Source organism: Parus major, chromosome 5 (genome assembly GCF_001522545.3).
Source record: "Parus major isolate Abel chromosome 5, Parus_major1.1, whole genome shotgun sequence".
NCBI classification, from domain to species: domain Eukaryota; kingdom Metazoa; phylum Chordata; class Aves; order Passeriformes; family Paridae; genus Parus; species Parus major.
In genome coordinates this window covers 44,802,211-44,821,325 of record NC_031774.1, presented here as the reverse complement: position 1 = coordinate 44,821,325, position 19,115 = coordinate 44,802,211, and the positions used below count along the sequence as shown (strand labels likewise).

Here is a 19,115-nt window from a genome sequence, read left to right as displayed (position 1 = left end):
TGGAAATAACCTGCAGTATGTTTTCCTGTTGTGAAATACCATTAGTGCCAAAGCACAGTAACAAAGAGTTTGGTCTTGGGTTAAATTTGCAGTTCTAGTTAGGTGGGAAGTTTTGACTAATCTGTTATTCAGAAAGGAGGTCAAAATATAGCATTGGATGAAGAAGCTGAAATCTGTGATTTAACTCCCATCAATAGAAAAGTTTACTGTGCTGTTCATCTTCAACAGTGTGACTGAATGCATTGGTGTATCTTGTTCCTGCACAAGGTATTGATGTGTTGCTCTTCCCTTGTAATTACATGTAATTATATATAAAATAAGGTACAATTGAATTAAGTGCTTTGGATTACAAAAACCCTGCTGAAAACTATTTAACAAACATGACTTTCCATGAATAAAGAATTGCAGTTGAGGAGATCATCATTATTTTGTAGTGCATTTGGCTTAAATTGCATAAATAGGCCTTTCATTCCAAACTAATCTACAAATGGAAAGGCATCCCACACTATTTTTACTCTGAAAATCATCCTCTGGTGTTAAATCTCCACAAGAGAGCATAATTGGATGTGTTTTGACAGTAGCTTTTTATTTACTTTATTCACACCACTTTTAGCTTGTTTATCATCCATATTTTCCATGTTGTGGCTGACAAGTCCAAGACACACCCAAAAACAGCAGGGAAAAGTAACGCTTCAAAGCTGCACAGCATGGAGCGTGTCTCCAGCATGAGATCCATCATATTTTGGGGATATTTTTGGCAGACCATATCCCTGTGTAGTTCCCTGAGAGAATCTAAAAGCAAATGCAGTGATAGTCTGGATATGTAGGAACTAAAATACTGACTGACAGAGGTATTCAATGAAAGCATGCAAAGCCAGTAGTTCTTTGCATGTGCCAAGGAGCTGGTTGTGAAAGTGAGCTCTTGCTCTTCCTATCATCATCCATTGGAAAATATCTTTTAAATGTCTTCCTGGGAGGTCTTCTGTGTTGCTTTGGTAGGGACATTATCTGTCAAAGTGGCCAGTGCATATGATATTCATGTGTCTTGGCAAGGTGCATGAAGCTCTTACACATATAATCATCTTTCACAGAAGTCAGGTATTACCTGTAACATTAACCCTTGGGAAGAGTACGAGCTTAGAAGTTGATCTAACATTTGAGATTACATAACATCAATTTCACCATGATATTTGTGATTTTCTCCAGTTAACTATAGTCTGTGGGTGGTTTGTGACTATGTCCAAGTCCTGCTGCTGTGCAGTAGAACAACTCGGCCTAAGCCTCTCATCTGCCTAATGTGGACAGATCCACTGAGATGAGGTTGATGGAAATTCACCCCACAGAGAATCTTGCCAGCTGTTTAGCATAGCCCTTGTAATTTGGTTCAGGTTATTTTGCAGAAGATGTTTTACAAAATATCCTTGGTAATTTTTTTTAAAAAAAACTTGTTTGTATGCCTAGGTAATAGGTTAGATGACTTTCGGTACTGTGTGTTACTGTTTTAAATTACTGCAGGTTAAAAATAAAAATAAGAATTAATGGGAAATTACATGTTTTTTTCCCATTCTACCCAATTCTTCTTGTTTTTAGTTTCTCTGTCCTGGTTTTGGCTGGGATGGAGTTCATTTTCTTCTTGTAGCCAGCACAGAGCTGTGTGTTGGCTTTAGCACGAGAATAATGTTGATAATATGCTGATGGTTTAGTTGCTGAGCAGAACTTGTCCCAAGTCAAGGACTTTTCAGTTTCCCATGCTCTGCCAGTGAGCAGGTACACAAGAAGCTGAGAGGGAGCAGGGGCAGGGCAGTTGAGCTGAACTGGCCAAGGGGATATTCCATACCATAGAGCATAAACTGGGAGAGTTGGCAGGAAGGAGCTGATGACTCCTGAGGGATGGCTTGAGTTGGGATCAGTTGGGTTGCACATCCCTTATCTTTCATGTGTTTAACTCCCCTTTTTGTTACCTCTCTTCTCATCATCTTCATTGTCATTGTTGTTACTGGTTTTGTTATTATTTACTTTATTTCAAAATGTTTGTATTTTAACTCATGGTTACCTTTTTCCAATTCTCCCAATCCCACCTGGAGCAGGGAAGAGCAAGCAGCTGCATGGGACATAGTTGCTGATTGGGATTAAACTCAAGGACATTCTTAAGGAATTTCCCAATTATCTGTAAATTGTAAACAGGTTTCCCAAAGAATTTCCCTCAGAATTTTTCTATTCAAGTTTCCAAGGTAAAATTTTTCTTCTTCACAGGGAAAGCAAGTGCAGAAGCACTGGCAGAGCTACAACTCTTCCTTGATTTTGAGGAATAAAAAAAAAAAAAATCAACAAAAAATGAGCAGAAAAACAACAAAACACCCCAAAACGCAACACTAACAAATCTTACTTACTTCATCATGAATAGATTTTAAAATACCTGTTATTATGCTATTAATGCCATAGTTCCTTATGCAACTCCTGATCAATGGGGCATGGCAAGAATGAGTTTTGTGCTTAACCTTATTTGAAGATGGAAAATGGTTATTTAGGATTATTTGCATTTTAAAATTATAGGGCAATTACTAGATTATTCCTTGGACATAGCTTTTATTATTGTGACTTTATTTCTCATGCTGGCTTTATTTTTACTTCTGTTTTCCTCCCTTGAAGCAGCCATTCAAGCAGTGATTAAATAAAAGAAACATAAGAAGCATGTGCAGAGTAGATGCCAAAGCATAAGTAGAATTATTATCATTCACTTACATTATCTGTAAATTATTATTTTTGCTTAGATAAAGGAATTTGTAGGTATTTCCTTTCATAAATTCTTAATTGTATCTTTGTAGTGCTTATCACTGGCATGATCAGCTTAACAAACCCCAGATCATCCCTGTTGCATTGCATTCCCCTCCCCACCTGTAACAGGCAGGATGAGTTATCCTTGGGAGACAAAGGGATCTTTTAGTAACTAAAGGACAGTAATGCTGACCGACTTGGTTATTCTTTCTTTGCAAAATGCACAGGGCTCCATTTGTCTTAATTTTAGATCTGCTGCTGATACTACTGGCAGTTCATGAATTGTATTTACTGTGGTCCTTTGCATACAATTTTTCTCTGGAGTACCTTTGTAAGAGCTTCTGTCACTATTGTGAGCAACTCACTTAACTCAGTAACCCCTGACAGAATCTCATCGAAAACAAGTGAGCACCACTTACTTTTCATATGCTTGCTCATCTTTCTGTCTGCTGGTTTTAAGAAGCAGTTCAACTAGCTGCTGTAGCCAAAAGTTCTGACTGTCCTGAATTTCTCTTTGAAATAAAAAAGTGATTTTTTTTCTTTAGAAAACCTGGAATGTGTCAAAATCTACAAACTCTGTTTTCCTTGTATCTTCTAACTGTGTTTCCAGTTACATACAAAAACTGTCATCTATGGGTACACAGTATCTGTCATCCAGAAGGATCAGAGGTAGATTAAGGTGATATTTAAACTCCAAGTAGGTTTTCTTTGTTCATCAAAGGAATATACCTGTCTCAAGTGTGAAATGCAGTAAATATTTTTCAGCAAAACCTTTGCCATTTTGCAAACAGAATGTGATTACCTATCTTTCATTCAAGCTAGCAGAGAAATTTAAGGAAGATATGTCTGTACTTGGTAAATGACAGATTTACTTTTGTCTCCTCCTGAGGAAGACCTCTTTGAAAGGCAGAGGCACTAACAGTGTGCAGAGGATATTATTTCCTCTAACTTGAGACCCAGCTGCTGTGAGTCTTGTCTGGCTTCTGATGACATTGGTAGCAGAATTCGTATCCTTTAACAATGGGAATGAAGTCAGACTTTCAGAAGTCCAAACTTATATCTGCACTGCTTAAGGACTGTGTCATTGTGCTACAAGCAAATGGAAATATTCTAAAAAGAATCTCTGCACATTGCTTTAGGCTCAGATCCCTCAAGCAAATAAGATAGTCCATGTCAGTAGGATGAAAAGCTCTGGAGACTGTCCCGTTGACTTTCCTGAAAGAGCAAGCCACTGCTTTAAAACATGAAAATATGTCTGTTTGTGAGAATTTTGAAATAAAGTTTTGAACAAAAAAGGGAGGAAAATTAGGTATTACTGAAAATAAATTTCCTCTTATTGTTATAGTAAGCACAGAATTCTTAAATGCCTTTTCTTCCCCTCTGTAATATAAAAATACTCAACATCAGAGCAAGCACTTGTTAATCTATTATTGTTTCCGTAACAAAGTGAGTTACAACCAAAACTGTGAGCAAAAATAGATTGAGCTGGTCAAAATCCTTGTCCTGACACACAGGGGAGTTCTGTCCACTGATGGTCTAGATTGAACTAAGTAGATTCAGATCTACAGATTCATTTTGTAATGAATATATGGTGGTGTAAAAGCAGTGTAGAGCTTGAGAATGTCTCAGAAGCATGTGTGGAATGTGAATTGTTTAGATATTAGTTCATTCAACTCTTACTAATCTACTAATATCAGTTATAAGTAATTCATCTAATGTTTGAGCTATTGCATATTAAGATACAGATCAGATTAATTTGCTTTCAGGGTACATGACTTGATATTGTGAATATCCTAAAACACTCTGCCTGTATAACTTTTTACTTTTCTGCAAATATCCTTTGCTAATTCTCACCTTGACCTGCTTTCTCTTCCTTTTTTATTTCCTCAAGCAGAACTGGTTGGAAATCTTTCAAAATGTAAGTGAAACCCAAAGATTTTTCTGAGATGCAAACACTATACATTTCCTGACCAGTTCTACCATAGAAGCTTTTCTTCTGAAGTGTATTGGTATTTCCTTTTCTCCCCCTTTTTTTAAAAGCAGTTCTTTTTTTGCACCTTTTTGTGAATGTCTGTTTTTCTTTACCAGCATCTCTGTTTGCAGACACTCACTGGGGATGCTAACCCCAGAGTACACCCTCCTCTGGGATGTCCCTCTGTACTCCCCAGGCATTTCATTCTATTTTTATGCTGATTTGGAGGAATTGGGATCTGGAGTAAGTCCCATGGGCAGAGCTTTCGACGCCAAATTATAGCCCCTTTATGTAAAGGCAACACTAGAGACTCCAGAGCAGGGCAAGTCAGGGATATTTCTTTGGCATGTGGTTGCACTGCTTGGTGGAGCTGTGCCTTTCCTTTTATTGACAGTCTCTCTGTGCAAACTAACAAGAGTAGATCTAAATAGCATAAAAATAGGCATCTTGGTTTAAATCACATCAGTTAGAAGCCTTGTTCACTTGCAGTCAGTAGGAATTTCATTTGAGTTCCCACCTATTCTGTCCTGTATTTGTTTCCTTGGAACAAGAATTGATTGTTATTTTTTAATGGAAAATTAGTAGCATGTGATTTTTAGTGAGCCATATTGCTCTGACTTTTAGCTGCCTAGTAAAATCAAGTAACTTTAATTTTATGCTAATTTATGATAATTTTTAACATCTTTAAATGTAAATTTACCCTAAAAATGAAGAATCTGTCACTTAAAATGCATCACATGCTTCCTTGTAATGGCTGATCTTAAGGAGTTGGTTATAAATTCACCTTATAACTAGCTTAGTATGGATGATTTCTTCTTCTAAGCATTTGGCATCCTCTAATGACAACCCCTGCAGTTGCAAGCCATCACAGAGTAAATGCAGCTGGCTTGCTGCACAATCATGAATGACATTGCACTTAGTTATTAATAATTGAAGGAGCTTTGTGTATTCCTTCTGGGTTCTATATGGAATTTATGGCTCATACCTCTACTCAGAAATCTAGGCGAAAGTAATTTTGTTGAGCAAAAGAGGTTGGCAAGAGGCTTCCTTTGCTAATAAGTGTACCTTCTATTCTATACATTTCTTTGAAAGCACTGTAAATAACATTAGGAATGACTGATGAATTTGCTGCCTTCTAGCATTGTCCTGTCTGGTTCATAAATGCAAGGGGGTTTCTTATCTCAGTGAGCTCCTGCAGACAAGGGCATTTAGACAAACAGGAGGTGTGGAATTACATACCACTCTTATTTTTCCCACCTTTCAACCTTACCTCTCAGAAATGGGTAATACTCTGTTATTTCTTGTGTAAGGAAACAATACATGAGGCCCATTGCCTGAAACCTAAGGTACTTTCCCATTTTTTAAAGTAGAAGAACATTAATACTCTGGACTTGCCATTGTGCCATTCCTCTTAAGAAACATCTATGTTCAGTGTGTGCATTTAAGAAAGGGCTTTAATCCAGAACTGCCCCAAGTGTGCAAAAGTGTCGCACTGTATTAGGAATGGTGAAAGTACGGCACAGACTCTCTTAGCTGGGTTGCCCAAAAGAGCAAGTTTTATTCTTTCGGATCTTCTTTTATAGACAGTTCCAAGAAGGTCCAAGAGATAAAACTCTCATTGATCATTAAACCAACACTTCACCATCACTGGACAGTTAGGAACAGCACCCCTTGACCCTTTCTCACAAGTAAACAACAAGGATCCAAACAACACCTGCAAAGGTTGTTTTCCTTCTCCAAGGACTGTTTGGATTCCTCCTTATGATTTCTCAGGCCAGAGTGAGTAAGTTATGTGACTTAGTTTCACACAGACTCAAGCTAATGCCTGAAGCCTAAAAATTTGACCATTGTCAGTTCCCACTCCAATGGTAGCACAGAGACAGCAAGTGTAGGTTTTAAATCAGTTTATCATGTGATGGTTTAAACAGCCTTGCTTTTTTGTTGGATTTTTTTTAACTGACAGAGAGGTTCAAGGCTGGTGAACTGGCAGGTAGCAGTGATTATGACTTTACTCAATGACGAGCATCCAACTCTCCTCCTTTTCAGCAGGAGTTAAGCATTGCACAGAATCAGTGTCTTCTTTAATAGTATTGTAAGTGTCGTGTTCTGTTTTTTAAAGTCAGTGGCAATGCTCTTAATACTTTTCACTCCCCCAAAAAAACCTGTTAGTTTTAAATATATTATGCTGCAGTAGTTCCCACTGTACAGGGTGCCATAAAACCAAAGGAGGAAATGACAGCTTCTAGAGCAAATCCAGATTTATTTTTTCTACTGCTTGTTTTTGAACACATTCTAATATTTTCTTGGCAGCTAGTGGCTTAAGATCTTATTGCTTTTAAGGTTATTTATTAACCGATCAGAATCAGAACTGTGACTGGACCTGGTTGCTCCCTCTCTTGAAAAGAGTGCTGAATAGAAGTTGTGCTACTTCCAGGTGAAACATCTCCTGCACTTGGAATGCAAGTTGGAATTAGAGTTGGGAAGTGTCTTTCAGAAGGGGCAGGGAATTTCCCCAAAAAGCTAGTGTCTCTTCTCCATGTTTTTGGTAGTATCACTTTATATGAAAAAGATGAGGGGCTATTTATGCAACTTAGCAGACTTTATTTACCCAGTAGATATAATAATGTTGGGGGTTTTTCTTTTTAATTTTTGGAATTGTAAACTATTAATTGAAATTGAAATCAATACTGTTTACACATAATTTATTTGTAACCATCCCCTACTTGTTCCTGCTTCTTGTGCTATTTTGCATCTTTTGGCTTGTTTTGTATGTCAAGTCCAATCCACGAGCAATTAGGCTTTGAAACCAGCTTGCATGGACATTACTTTGATAGTCACATTTTCAGATTGTAATTCCAATTTATCTGTCAGTTGGCTTTATCATATTTTGCTTTGAAGCAGAATCACATCTCTGTGGCTTCTAAGACTGCTTGGATTTGTTTTTACAGGAATGGAATAACAAACTGCCGGATGAGGACGGAAAGCGAACAGTCCTGCGGCTCTCCAGTTGTTAGTGGTGACCCAAAGGAGGATCACAACTACAGCAGTGCCAAATCTTCCAACCACAGGAGCACATCACCTGCCAGTGACTCTGTTTCCTCTTCCTCTGCTGACGACCAGTATGAATTTGCAACTAAAGGTAGCCAAGACAGCAGTGAAGGAAGTGAAGTTAGCTTCCAGAGCCACGAGAGCCATAGCGAAACAGAAGAGGAGGACAAAAAGCAAAGTCGGAAGGAGACCAAGGATTCTTTAGCTGACAGTGGATATGCATCCCAGCACAAGAAAAGGCAACATTTAATGAAGGCGAAAAAAGTACCAAGTGACACACTGCCTCTTAAAAAGAGACGTACAGAAAAGCCCCCTGAGAGTGACGATGAGGAGATGAAAGAAGCAGCAGGATCACTCCTGCATTTAGCAGGAATTCGATCCTGTTTGAACAACATCACCAATCGGACGGCAAAGGGGCAGAAAGAGCAAAAGGAAACCACAAAAAATTAGAACAAATCAATGATTTGTTTGAACTTACAAAGTTTTGTTTCAGCACGTCAGGTGAAATCTAATGATTTGTGGCAATATCAGCAATTTTTTCCTTTTTTGTTTTTCTTCTGTTTTGTTTCTTTGGGGTTTTGTTTGGGTTTTTGTTTTTTTTTTTTTGACCCTTAAGATTTTTATTTTTAAAGGAGATTGAAGCCATAGAACTCATACTGACACTCAGCTAATTTACAAAAGCTTTTCATTACCTGAAGACAAAAAGTTAACAAAAAAAGAAAGCCAAAATTGCCATTGCTTTCTCCAGCTTGTCAAAAATGCATGGTTGAATACGCAGTGATATCAACTTTAATGCGATGGGAGTAAAATTGGGCACTTGGAAATCCCTCTTATAGTAGAAGAGCTGTGCATAATTTAGTATTCATTCAGGCCTGGCCCTTAAGAATTTTTTTAATGGCCTTACAATTGGGTTAGAAGTGAATGTGAATAAAGAGGTTTGTGGGAAAGAGGAGGCGTGTACTTCTCAACCAAGAGCTGTTTAGTGGCACTTGGAGATGTTGTGCCATACAAGTCTTCAGACAGTCACTGGTGGCAACTGTGGAAGCAGTAGTGCACTTCTAGTGTGTCACGTATTCTATGTGGCTCATAATATGAATGAAGGCTGATAACTAAGGAAATTTAAACTATGTATGCAATGGGTTTCAGTGAAATAATGAAATGGGAGGGGGGTGACTGTTAGTAGCATCGTTAACCATTGAATTCTGTCTTCTGTATTAAATTGAAAGAATATTCAAAAAGCCATAAGCCTGAAGATTGGCACTGCGTGCAAAAAATGATAGTAATAGGGAAAAACAAACTATGTCTTCTAAACTGCCTGAGTGAAAAGTAATCAATTCGAAGAAATTACAGTAGATACAATGTACATCAGAATCTTTTTCTGTGGATCACATCTTTGATCTAACAGGGGAAACAAAGCTACAAAACCTGCCATTAGTAGTATTCTGTATTTAAAAATAGAAGGAAAGCATATTGGTGAACAGTAAAATTCAGAAGTTCAACAAAAGAGCTCCTACACTGCCCTCAGAAATGAGTGCGCAGTGACCATCAGTCAGGATTCATCTGTGCAAAAATGACAACAAATTTCCAGATTCAACCAGCATAGCCAGCAGAAGAAATTTGATCCACAATGCATGGATTCCTTAGGGAAGGGGGAAAACAAAAGGCAAACAATTTTTTTTATTCAAAGATGACAAAGTTCTTGTAAGGTAAATAATGTATTTAGCATGAAGCATGAATTATTTTCATATAAATATAGAAAATAGAGAAAAAGGCTATGCCTCTAATTTTTAAGCCCTTAGGCTTAGAGTTTGTTTTTTGGGGGTTTTATTTTTTGTTTGTTTTGTTTTCGTTTTGGTTCTCTTTTGTTGTTGGGGTTTTTTTGAAGCAGGTGTTTAAGGTTTAACCTTCTTCAGGGACAAACACTGACTGTTGGGGAACTTACTCTGCAATATTAAAAAATAAAATCTTCATGCTCTGGTAGGGCTTGGATGGTTGAATTATACTGCCTTGTCTGCACATTCAGCCCCCCTCTCCCTACTTCTGTTTAAAAAAAGAAAAAAAAAAAGAAAAAAGTAAAAGTGTGTCTTTTCTTCGTCTGTACATGTGTAACATGACGCAATAATCTGAGGGCAAATTTAGTAGTGAGTGTGTATGACAGAATCAAGAGAATAATGGGAGGTTAATTGAGGAAAACTCTCTGATTTGATTCAGGAATAAGTAGACAAGAAAATAGCTTTGCTTATTTGCCATGAAAAATTGAAGTTAGTTAAGAGCCTTATGGAGGTGTCCGGAAAAAAACAGTGTTACAGAGAGTGTGATTCAGGTACAGTGCTACTCTCCTGGTAAGGATGACTATGAGACTGAAAATCACTACAGCAGAGAGAAGCTGTGAAATAAACAAAACAGTCTCTCTCACCTGGATTCTTGCATTTGGCATGAAAAATTCTACACTTAGAATATCCTAGAGGCAAAAAGAACATCCCAGAAACCAACCACTTGAGAGAACAAAATGGTCGGTTTCTTAAAGAGTGTAGGTTTAGATTTCTCACTTAACAGCTGTTTCAGGCAGCAGTTTCACCAATATGGATCTAGTTTATGAAGAGTGAGTTAGAGAAGGGTTTGACTTCCTACTCAGTGCAGTGAGCTAAAAGTTGTATTTGGAGATGCCTGTGGTGTGTGCCCAGTTAGGAGGTTGAAGGACTGAAGGACAGGCTGGTCTGGACCTGGTCCTGTGGTCTTCAAGCATTTTGTAAAGAGCAGGGCAGCACAGCAAAAGTGTGACTCTCCTCCCATCTCAGCCAGCATGTCCTGGGATCCAGGAGCTGCTTAACAGCTGCCAGAGCTCAGCACAACTGCCAGCTTTGGAGATAAGGAAGGAGAGAGCTATGGATAGTGTGAAAAACAGCCTTGTTCCTCTCAGTGTGCAGGTGCCGATGCATGCAGGGTTAATTCCCAGCATTAGTTAAGTCAGGAGTACATAGATGCTAACTTTTGTTGGCTGCCTGCAGCCCTTGAGATAACATTGGGGAAAACAGGAAGGACCAGTCCCTTGGCCAGGTAACACAGAGATGAATGAGCCATAACATTTCCCTTGTCTGATCAGACTGGGATAATCCTCTTCTTCCCAGATCCATGCTCTCCACAGCCAAAGTCTGTAGGCAGTGAGCCACACAACCCTGTACGAGAGAACTTGGCCTTCATCTTTTACAGACTTTTGGGAGAGTCATTTGAAATAGAAGATACTACAGTATCATTTTGCCACCACCTTTGCTCTTTAATGCATAGTTGCATCAGCTCAGGAGTGGCTTAATATTTACCAAAAAACAGCACTGAAAAATCTAGTGGCAGAAATTGCAAACCATGGCTCAGCCATCTCTGTCCTCCAGGGAAAGTAACATGTTTGTGTGCCCGTGGCCAGATTCTGTCCACAACACTAATTCCAGAGCAACTTCTCTGATTGCAGTGTGTCAGTGCAAATGAGATCAGTATCTGCTGAACAACAAGTACCATTCATTAATGTGGACTCTTGGTGGCTAAATATATAATTACCACTAGTATTACTCATCTTAGAAAACAGTCATTTTGCATAAATATCTAATTAGGCAGGTTATCTTTATACAGATATATATAGATATATATATATATATAACACCTATCTAAGACTTCAACAAGTCCTCTGTATACTTGCTGGTAAACCTAAAATGTTGGTAAGCATGTATTTTCATATAAAATTTGTTTTTCCTAGTCTGATCTGCTAGGAAGGTATTCTTTGGTAGGATTTTACAAAGTTATGTTCAGGAACCAGCAGTTTGGGCTGCCATCAATGGATTATTTCTGGTGTTTAAAAACAACTTGTCCTTATTGATGCTTACTCTGACTGTTGATGAGAAGTACATAATTTGGATTGTATAAAGTATTTAGGAGTCACCTTTTAAACCATATTTGTGCCTGGCTGACAATGGCAACTTTGTCAGAACTGGTTCTACTCCATCAGAGAAGTTCTCTTTTTTTTGTGTAAGAACTGAAATTGATTTGTTTTCCAAGAAATATGATGTCAGCTTTTAATCGAGTTGTCTTTACTTCAACTGAATGATGTCAAAACAGACTGGTAATTGCACTGTATTACAAACTCTCTCACTTGCCAGATAGGAGGTGGTGTGGTTTTGCTTGTTTGCTTTCCTTCTAAGCCATTTTGGAGTGAGAAGTTGTCAAATCTCTAGCTTTCCCTTCTTCTCACTCTATAAATATTGCCAAATTAGCATTTCTCCAAGACAGGTGGGGGCAAGGTCAGCAAGTGTTTGGTGGCAAGTTTCACATAGGCATGAATTGTAAGGGTTGCTGGACTTCATGGCGAGTTCCTTTGGAATATGCCTTTTGCAGCAAGAAGCTCTTGCAGGCCAGAGCTAATGCCATAAGCAGATTTCACCAGCATCTCTGGGGAGGTGAAATCTGCTGATAGTGCTTGCATTCTGCAAGCAGTTGGATGTCCTACTGCATTTTGGTGCAGATTCTGCTTACATTTAAAAATGCAAGCACAGGTCTTGAACAGCTTAAATGTATCACCCCATAGCTGTTTCTGAAAGCAGTGTGCTTCTGATCTTCTCCTGGCAAAACTGGCAGTAGTTCTGCAAAGATCACAGGGCTTTTACAGCTGAAAAGCCAAATGTGGGAGTGAGGAGGTGTGCCCTGTAGGACTAGAGAACTGTCCTGAGATTGTTCTCTTCTCTCCAGCAGTTGAGTTGAGGTCTGTATTCTGGTTCCTCTCCTACCTTAATGGGAGAAGGGAATCCCAGAGGAAATGAACTGACTTCCAGTGTTCAGCTGAATTACTGTCTACCTGTGGAAAAGATACAGAAAAAAGCTGGATGCTGCATTCTTCACTGGAGTGAGGTAGAGATACATCAACATACTTTAGCAGAGAATGAAATCCTAAATTGTACACCAAATGGCACCATGGATAAAATCACCAAAACAACACTTTGTCTTATTTTCTTAGTAGTGATAATTTATTTTTACTGAGATTTTGGCTTCCACCCCAATCCATCTAAAGATGTAGATCATAGAATCATAAAATATGCTGAGTTGGAAGGGACCCATCTGACTCATGGCCCTGCACAGGGCACCCCAAGAATCACACACTGGGTCTGAGAGTGCACAGTCTGAGGTTTTCTAGAGCTTGAAGGTGTCTGGTCTCCTTTGCAGTCAGTAGAGCCATAGACACAAGTGCTCATGGAAACCTTTACCATTTCACTAGTGTTATTATTATTATTACTACAATTTTTGCTTTAATCTGACCTTAGGCATTTTTGAAAACATTACTCTCCTGTGCTCCAGGATCAGAATAAAACTACTGAGAAAGTGCATTTCCAATGAAATTTACTTCACTTCCTGGAGAATGCAAACCCAGCTCCTTTGGGCACATCACTACCGCCTGAATAGCTCATTGGCATATTTTATAGGAAATATTTTGAAACATTTTCTTAACTTTGCCACCAAAAGAGCATTTGAACCATACATCCTCCTGATTGTAACAGAGTATCAGTGTTGACTGTCTGACCTGTTAAGTTTTAGTAGTGTTCTTCACAGCCCTCCAGTAATATATCAAACACTGTTATGCACATAATGCAGCACTGTGATCTAATTTAAATAATACTTTTTTATTATTTATACTACTCTATGTAATATACATCAACACTTTGCTATATAACCTAAGTGATAACCCTCTTCTTAGTTACCTGCCAAACTCTGAATTTGTTTGATTTATATTGCAGTTAGCACAGTTACCAAGTTGTAATGATGTCTCTTTTCCTTTGAAACAGGATGTGTAAGTCAAACTATACATTTTGTGTGTTTCTGTTTTGAGATGAAGTTTATAAAGATTTACACACAACATTCAGTGTTCTGTATAAATCTGCATACATTTGTAAATTCATCTGTTAATCCCCTTTTCTTTAGAAAGTATTAATTGATGGTGGTTTATTAGGGATTTTTATTTTTGCATTTTTATTTTTAGTACTGGTTATTCTTGAATTAAGCAGAGACTTGTCAGCTGGGTTGCTTTATCTTTGATCATGTACATGACCTTATAATTCTTCCACAGTTCAGCAAACAAGTACTAGCTTCACTGACCAAAAAAAAAGTCTCAACCTAATGTGTCTATGGTGCTGTATTTTGCTGGTATGCATTTAAAACCAGAAATGATTTAAAGGTCACTTTTGAGTTGTTCTAATAAGTAGCCTTTCCTGGTTCGGGGAGTTTGGGTTTTGTTTTAGCATTGAAAACAAGGTATATTTATCTGAAGCTATATAATGGTTTTTCTACTGTATGGCATTTCCTTTTGCAAAGAGGGGAATATCGGCCTGATGTAACATCCTTTCACAATCAGTGGAAGGGGGTTTTGTTTCACTTTTTTATTTTCAGTGGATTTCATGAGGCTTTGGATCAGGCCAGCAGTTACAGGAGCTCATCATCCAAGGGTTTAAGGGATAAATGACAACTTGTGCTGGCCTTTAGTGCTAGAAGGGATTTTACCGAATACTAAAACTAGATGCTGGATTCTGGAATGGCTGACAATCTAGAAATGGGAATCTTTTTCATTTGTTTACTCTGGCCTGAAATCCCAAGACCTTTTTTTGTTTGGATGACATTGAACTTGAGTACATTTTTAAGTTACTAGAGCATTGTACATTTCCTGAGTATGTGTATGGGATGGCAATTGAAAGTCATACCTGTATCTGATAACCAGTTCCATGCCTGCATCATTCACACTCACTACTTAAAACTGCCATGATGTAAAATGTTGGGGGGAATGATTTGTGTGTGTATGAAAAGCATTATGAACTTGTACATTTTTTTATACTCTGATCTGTAATTTCTGAAGTATTTTGTTTTACAGAAAAAGTGATAAAGCAATCAAAAGACCAAGAGATTTAGTATCAATGCTTAAGGGTCACAGGACCTTAACTGGCCAATAAGTTAATTTAGTACAGTGATAAGCCAATTTTTTTTCCTGTACTTGGCGTCTGAAACTGCCAATTTCATCAATATTAAAATATGAACTGTGACGGGGAATGAACAGTGATGTTAAGTTGTATTTGTGTTTACCTAAATGAGCAGTCCGAAGGCAAGTGCAATCAGCTGATCTTTAGGAAATATGAAATTGTTGATTTAGAGGCATACTTGCATTTTACATTTTCTTGATGTGTAATCATGTTGCCAAAGACAAACTATTTCATCAATTATTATTGTAAATAACACTTTCCCAAGACCTACCATAAAGTTTCTGTGATGTATTGTCTTCCAGTTGCAATAAAAATTACTGAGTTGCATCAATTGAACAATTGTATTTGTGTGAATATTACTTTAAGAATATGCCCGCATATTAAGACAGAATAACAGTGGTTGTTTAGTTTGGGGTTTTTTTAACAAATTAATTCCTTCATTATTAAGTAGTTCTTATGGGCCCTCATGGGATGTTATCTGGATCTTCACTGCAGTAGATGTCAGCTCATGTTAATTTGCTGTCATGTACAAATGGCTCGACATACTAAACTGATGTTAAGTTAGGGTCTGATCTTCCTTTTTCATCAGTTTTGCTGCCCAGAAACAAAAGCTGATTTCATTGGGAAGTGGTTGTTTTGTTTCAGTTTGTTTTTTTTAGTTAGCTACAATTAGAAGAGATCCAGTAATAAAATGTCTAATGGCATATATATAATATCTTGAAAAACATACCTTTGTAATCAGTGCATCAATCCTCCCACCTAGGTCTAGAGTTGAAGAAAACATTGCGAAAGGATTCTCCTCTGAGAATGAATGAGTATAAAAAAAATGCAATGGTCTCATAGCTTTCCCCAATTAAAATTAAACTGAATAGTACAATCTCACAAGTCAGAACATTCCACAGACCCTGTGTTTCAGGAAGTGTTCTGTTAACAGCCCTAGATACCTATAGGTTAACTTTGAAAAGGACTGAGAAGAAAGCAAGCCCCTCAGTTCCTCCACCAAACTTTCTCCCGGCCGGTTTGAAGCGCTGCTGAAGCAGAGGGGTGGTTTCTCGGCCATGTAAGGAGAATGTTTGGCTGCTGAAGCTGGAACTCAGCTGACTTAAGTGTCCTCCTCTCTTGTCTTGATGCCATCCAGAGTGGTTGGTCTGGCAGACTACTGCACTAGGCTTCTGAGGGACAAGATGGATGTGAACATCCTGGGAGAAAGTGGAGCAGAAGCAGCAAATGTCTGAGATACACACAAAAGAGCATAAAAGTGCCCAAGCTCACTGTCTGTCCAGGCAATTGCTACTTCCATGCATTACCTGGGAAAGTTTGTAACCAATCCTCGGTGCCCCCTGCTGCTGCAATTGAACAAGGAGAAAAAAACCTTGGCTGAGGAGACAAGATGAGAGTTGACTGATAAGAAGGCAAAACCTCTTAACTGTGCTCGAAACCATTTCCTCTAATGCATCCCCCCCTCCCATCTGCCACCAGTTAGGCAAGGATCAGGTAGCAGTCAGTGGATGGATCCATAGGGATGTGCACAGAGGAACAAGGAGACCTGCAGTCTCCACAGAACATGTTTTAGCCTTTATGTACAAGCCAGCAAGCGTGCCAAGAGACTGCTTGTGGGTTTGTTTCAGCATAGGGCATTGCAGAAGGGTCTTAAGCCATTTAGCTCAGGCATGCCGTAAGAGATGTGCTGAGTGCCAGCTGTGCTACCAACTTCCCATGCAACTGCAATTTGAGCAATCAAACGCTATATAAACACCTGCTCTACCTTCCCTCCAGACTCCCTTATTTGCACCTTGGATTGTGCTTGATTTGTCAAAATGCCTCTGGCAAGCCCTTGGGCGGCATGGGCAGGCAGGCTGATTAATGTAGCAGGTCTTCCCGCTGCTCTTTCTTCAGGGGTGTTCCTGCTCCAGCATGTGCTGCCTGCAGCCACTCCAGGAATTCCTGCCCTGGTGTGGATTCCTCAGGAGTGCACAGATCCCTTCTGATCTCAAGTGGGTCTCCAGCAGCCCTCTGTGTGCCAGTTGCTTTGAAAAACACGTCTGAGGAGGAGCACTCCCCACCCCTCTGCCTGCAGCAGTGGCACCCAGTGGCTTGGCCTCTTCTTGGTGACCTCAGCCCCCAGTGGGCTGAAACCAGCTGTGTCCAACTCCTGGCCAGCTGCCACATGGGTGATGCTGCCGCCCCTGTGCTGGAAGCTCACCTCCCCTGGCCACTGCAGCACCTCGGTCCCTCAGCACCTCAGCCATGGCCATGTTGTGCCTGCGCAGGGCCTGCCCTGGCCCTGAGGAACAGAGGGGCAGGAGCCACGGCTGCGCTCTGGGAGAGCCCTCAGGGGCTGCACGGGCACAAAAAGAACCCCATGGGTAAAGTACCCAGCCTTGGTGTGGGCACCCAGCTGCCTCTGGCCTCCCAGCCCTCACATGTCCTCCCTTTAGCAGTCCCTAGGTGGAATGGGATGGCAGGGCTCCTGCCCCTCCTCACAACGCAAATAAAAGGGGGTGTAAGTGTGTGACGTGGGCCATATGAGGCCTCTGAGCTTTTGCACTGCAAATTTGGCTACAGAAGACCAAACAGCCCAGTCAGTACAGGCTGGCTGCTTTCCAGCAAGGCTGTGGATTCATGGCCCCATCCAGACATCGCTGTGTTCTCACTGAAGCTCAGCAGTGCCGGGCCAGCAGGGCCAGCCCCAGGGACACGAATAAACAAGGAATACCCAGCTCAGGGCACTTGAGGGAAAACATGGGCCAGGGGCAGAAACTTTAGGGGTGTCTCACACAAAATGCCCACGTTGATGTGGCCTCCATGTTAAATTCCTGTCTTCACACAACAGCACCTGGAAGTACTGACTGTGAAGAGGTGGCATTAGACCCTTCTGTTGGCATAATGCACGTCAGCTGGGGAAGTTGCATAGAAAGAAGAGAATGTAAATAACTACAAAAGGTTTGTCCTGTATGCTCCAGATCCTGTTATGCCAGGAAATGGAAGCAAGAGTTGATTCTGTGATGTCTGCTTCTTAAAGAAATATTATAAAGGAAGAAGTCTTCAACACAGTGCAATACTTTGAGTGGACACATTCAATCCATGTAAGATAATTAAAGGGTTTTTTAAACTTCATCATAAAGTACAGATTATTAACAATGGTGAGAAATTTCATGGAAAACACTCTACAGCAAACATGTCAGACTTAATAACAAGCATACACTCTGCTTTTCATCTTATACTGTTTGACATATTTTTTATTGACTATAAATCTGCAGAGTTTGTTTATATTTCTATTTGTATTAGGATTGGTTGCTTCTTTATACTGATCAGCAGAGCCGCTATTCACTGTGGTGTAAGGAATCAAATAATGATTGTATAGATACAGCAATCTGAGCATTACAGTGCAGGAGACTGTAAACAAAATTTTTAAATCTCTGCTTATCATCATAAGCAATGTTCTCTCCAGGTCTTTAATGACAGTCAATTTGTAGAGGCTTTTCCCAAATAACTGTCATTGAAAACAACAGCATATTTTTTGGTAGCTTGGTCCTGAAATGCAGCATCCTCCTGCTGCTGAGATACAACCTCTTATCTATCTGTTTTCAATCTGTTAGACAATACACAAAGGTAGTGCCCACATTTTACTTTTCCTGCTTCTTTTAAAGACATCAACAAATAGGAGGAAAACACTCCTGGTAGGTGCACCATAGGAGGCAAAAGCTATGTATCAGGGACACACTATAAAATGGCTATGTATTGTGGGATGATGCAGCAGATCCCTCCTGAGCTGACATTTCCATGTGTACAAACCCAGTTTTAAAAAATAAATGGCTTATTAGCAAAATATGATAGAAAAAGTAGGATGAGTACGAATGACAATGAAAACATTGATGACATGGCTCCTTTGCCCTTAATTAGAGCAGTCAGAGAACCTTTTAAAATAGTACAGCCTCCTCTCATTCCTTTGCTGCTTTGTTTTTTCATCTCTAAAACACGGATCAGTCTGTGAGGCAGGGACCTGGTTTTAATCATCATCTTACATAATCTCTGCAATCATAGTAAAGTGCAGTGCTGTTCAGTGATTTTAAAAATAGCTTTATTCACCTATCAGCATACTAATTAATACACTTGCTTATTCCAACCTGGTTCATTCACCGTCTCAGTTACAGAAGCCACGCTACCTGGGGTGTAATCAAACACAGCTGCCTTTGCCTGTTACATCACTGTAAGAAGCAGATCATCCATCAGGAGCCGAAACTCCTGCTCCTTGTGGCTGCTCCTGGCACAGCAGTGAGGAGCCATGCTGCAGTGAGATCTAGTGGGTGATCCACCAT

The 19,115-nt window shown here is 39.6% G+C and overlaps 1 protein-coding gene across 7 annotated transcripts in view; it reads left to right on the top strand.

Annotated features, from left to right (window-relative positions):
• Positions 1-15,132, top strand: part of FOXN3 (forkhead box N3) — a 172,570-nt gene extending 157,438 nt beyond the window's left edge. For 4 of the 7 annotated variants that reach the window (XM_015630890.1, XM_015630887.1, XM_015630884.1 and 1 more), the window contains 2 exons: positions 4,670-4,693; positions 7,696-15,132. In XM_015630890.1, coding sequence (XP_015486376.1) covers positions 4,670-4,693; positions 7,696-8,245 — 574 coding nt within the window. In that variant the 3' untranslated portion in view covers positions 8,246-15,132. The remainder of the gene's footprint in view (positions 1-4,669; positions 4,694-7,695) is intronic. The other 3 variants (XM_015630891.1, XM_015630889.1, XM_015630888.1) reach the window with 1 other exon arrangement.
• The last annotated feature ends 3,983 nt before the right edge of the window (positions 15,133-19,115 follow it).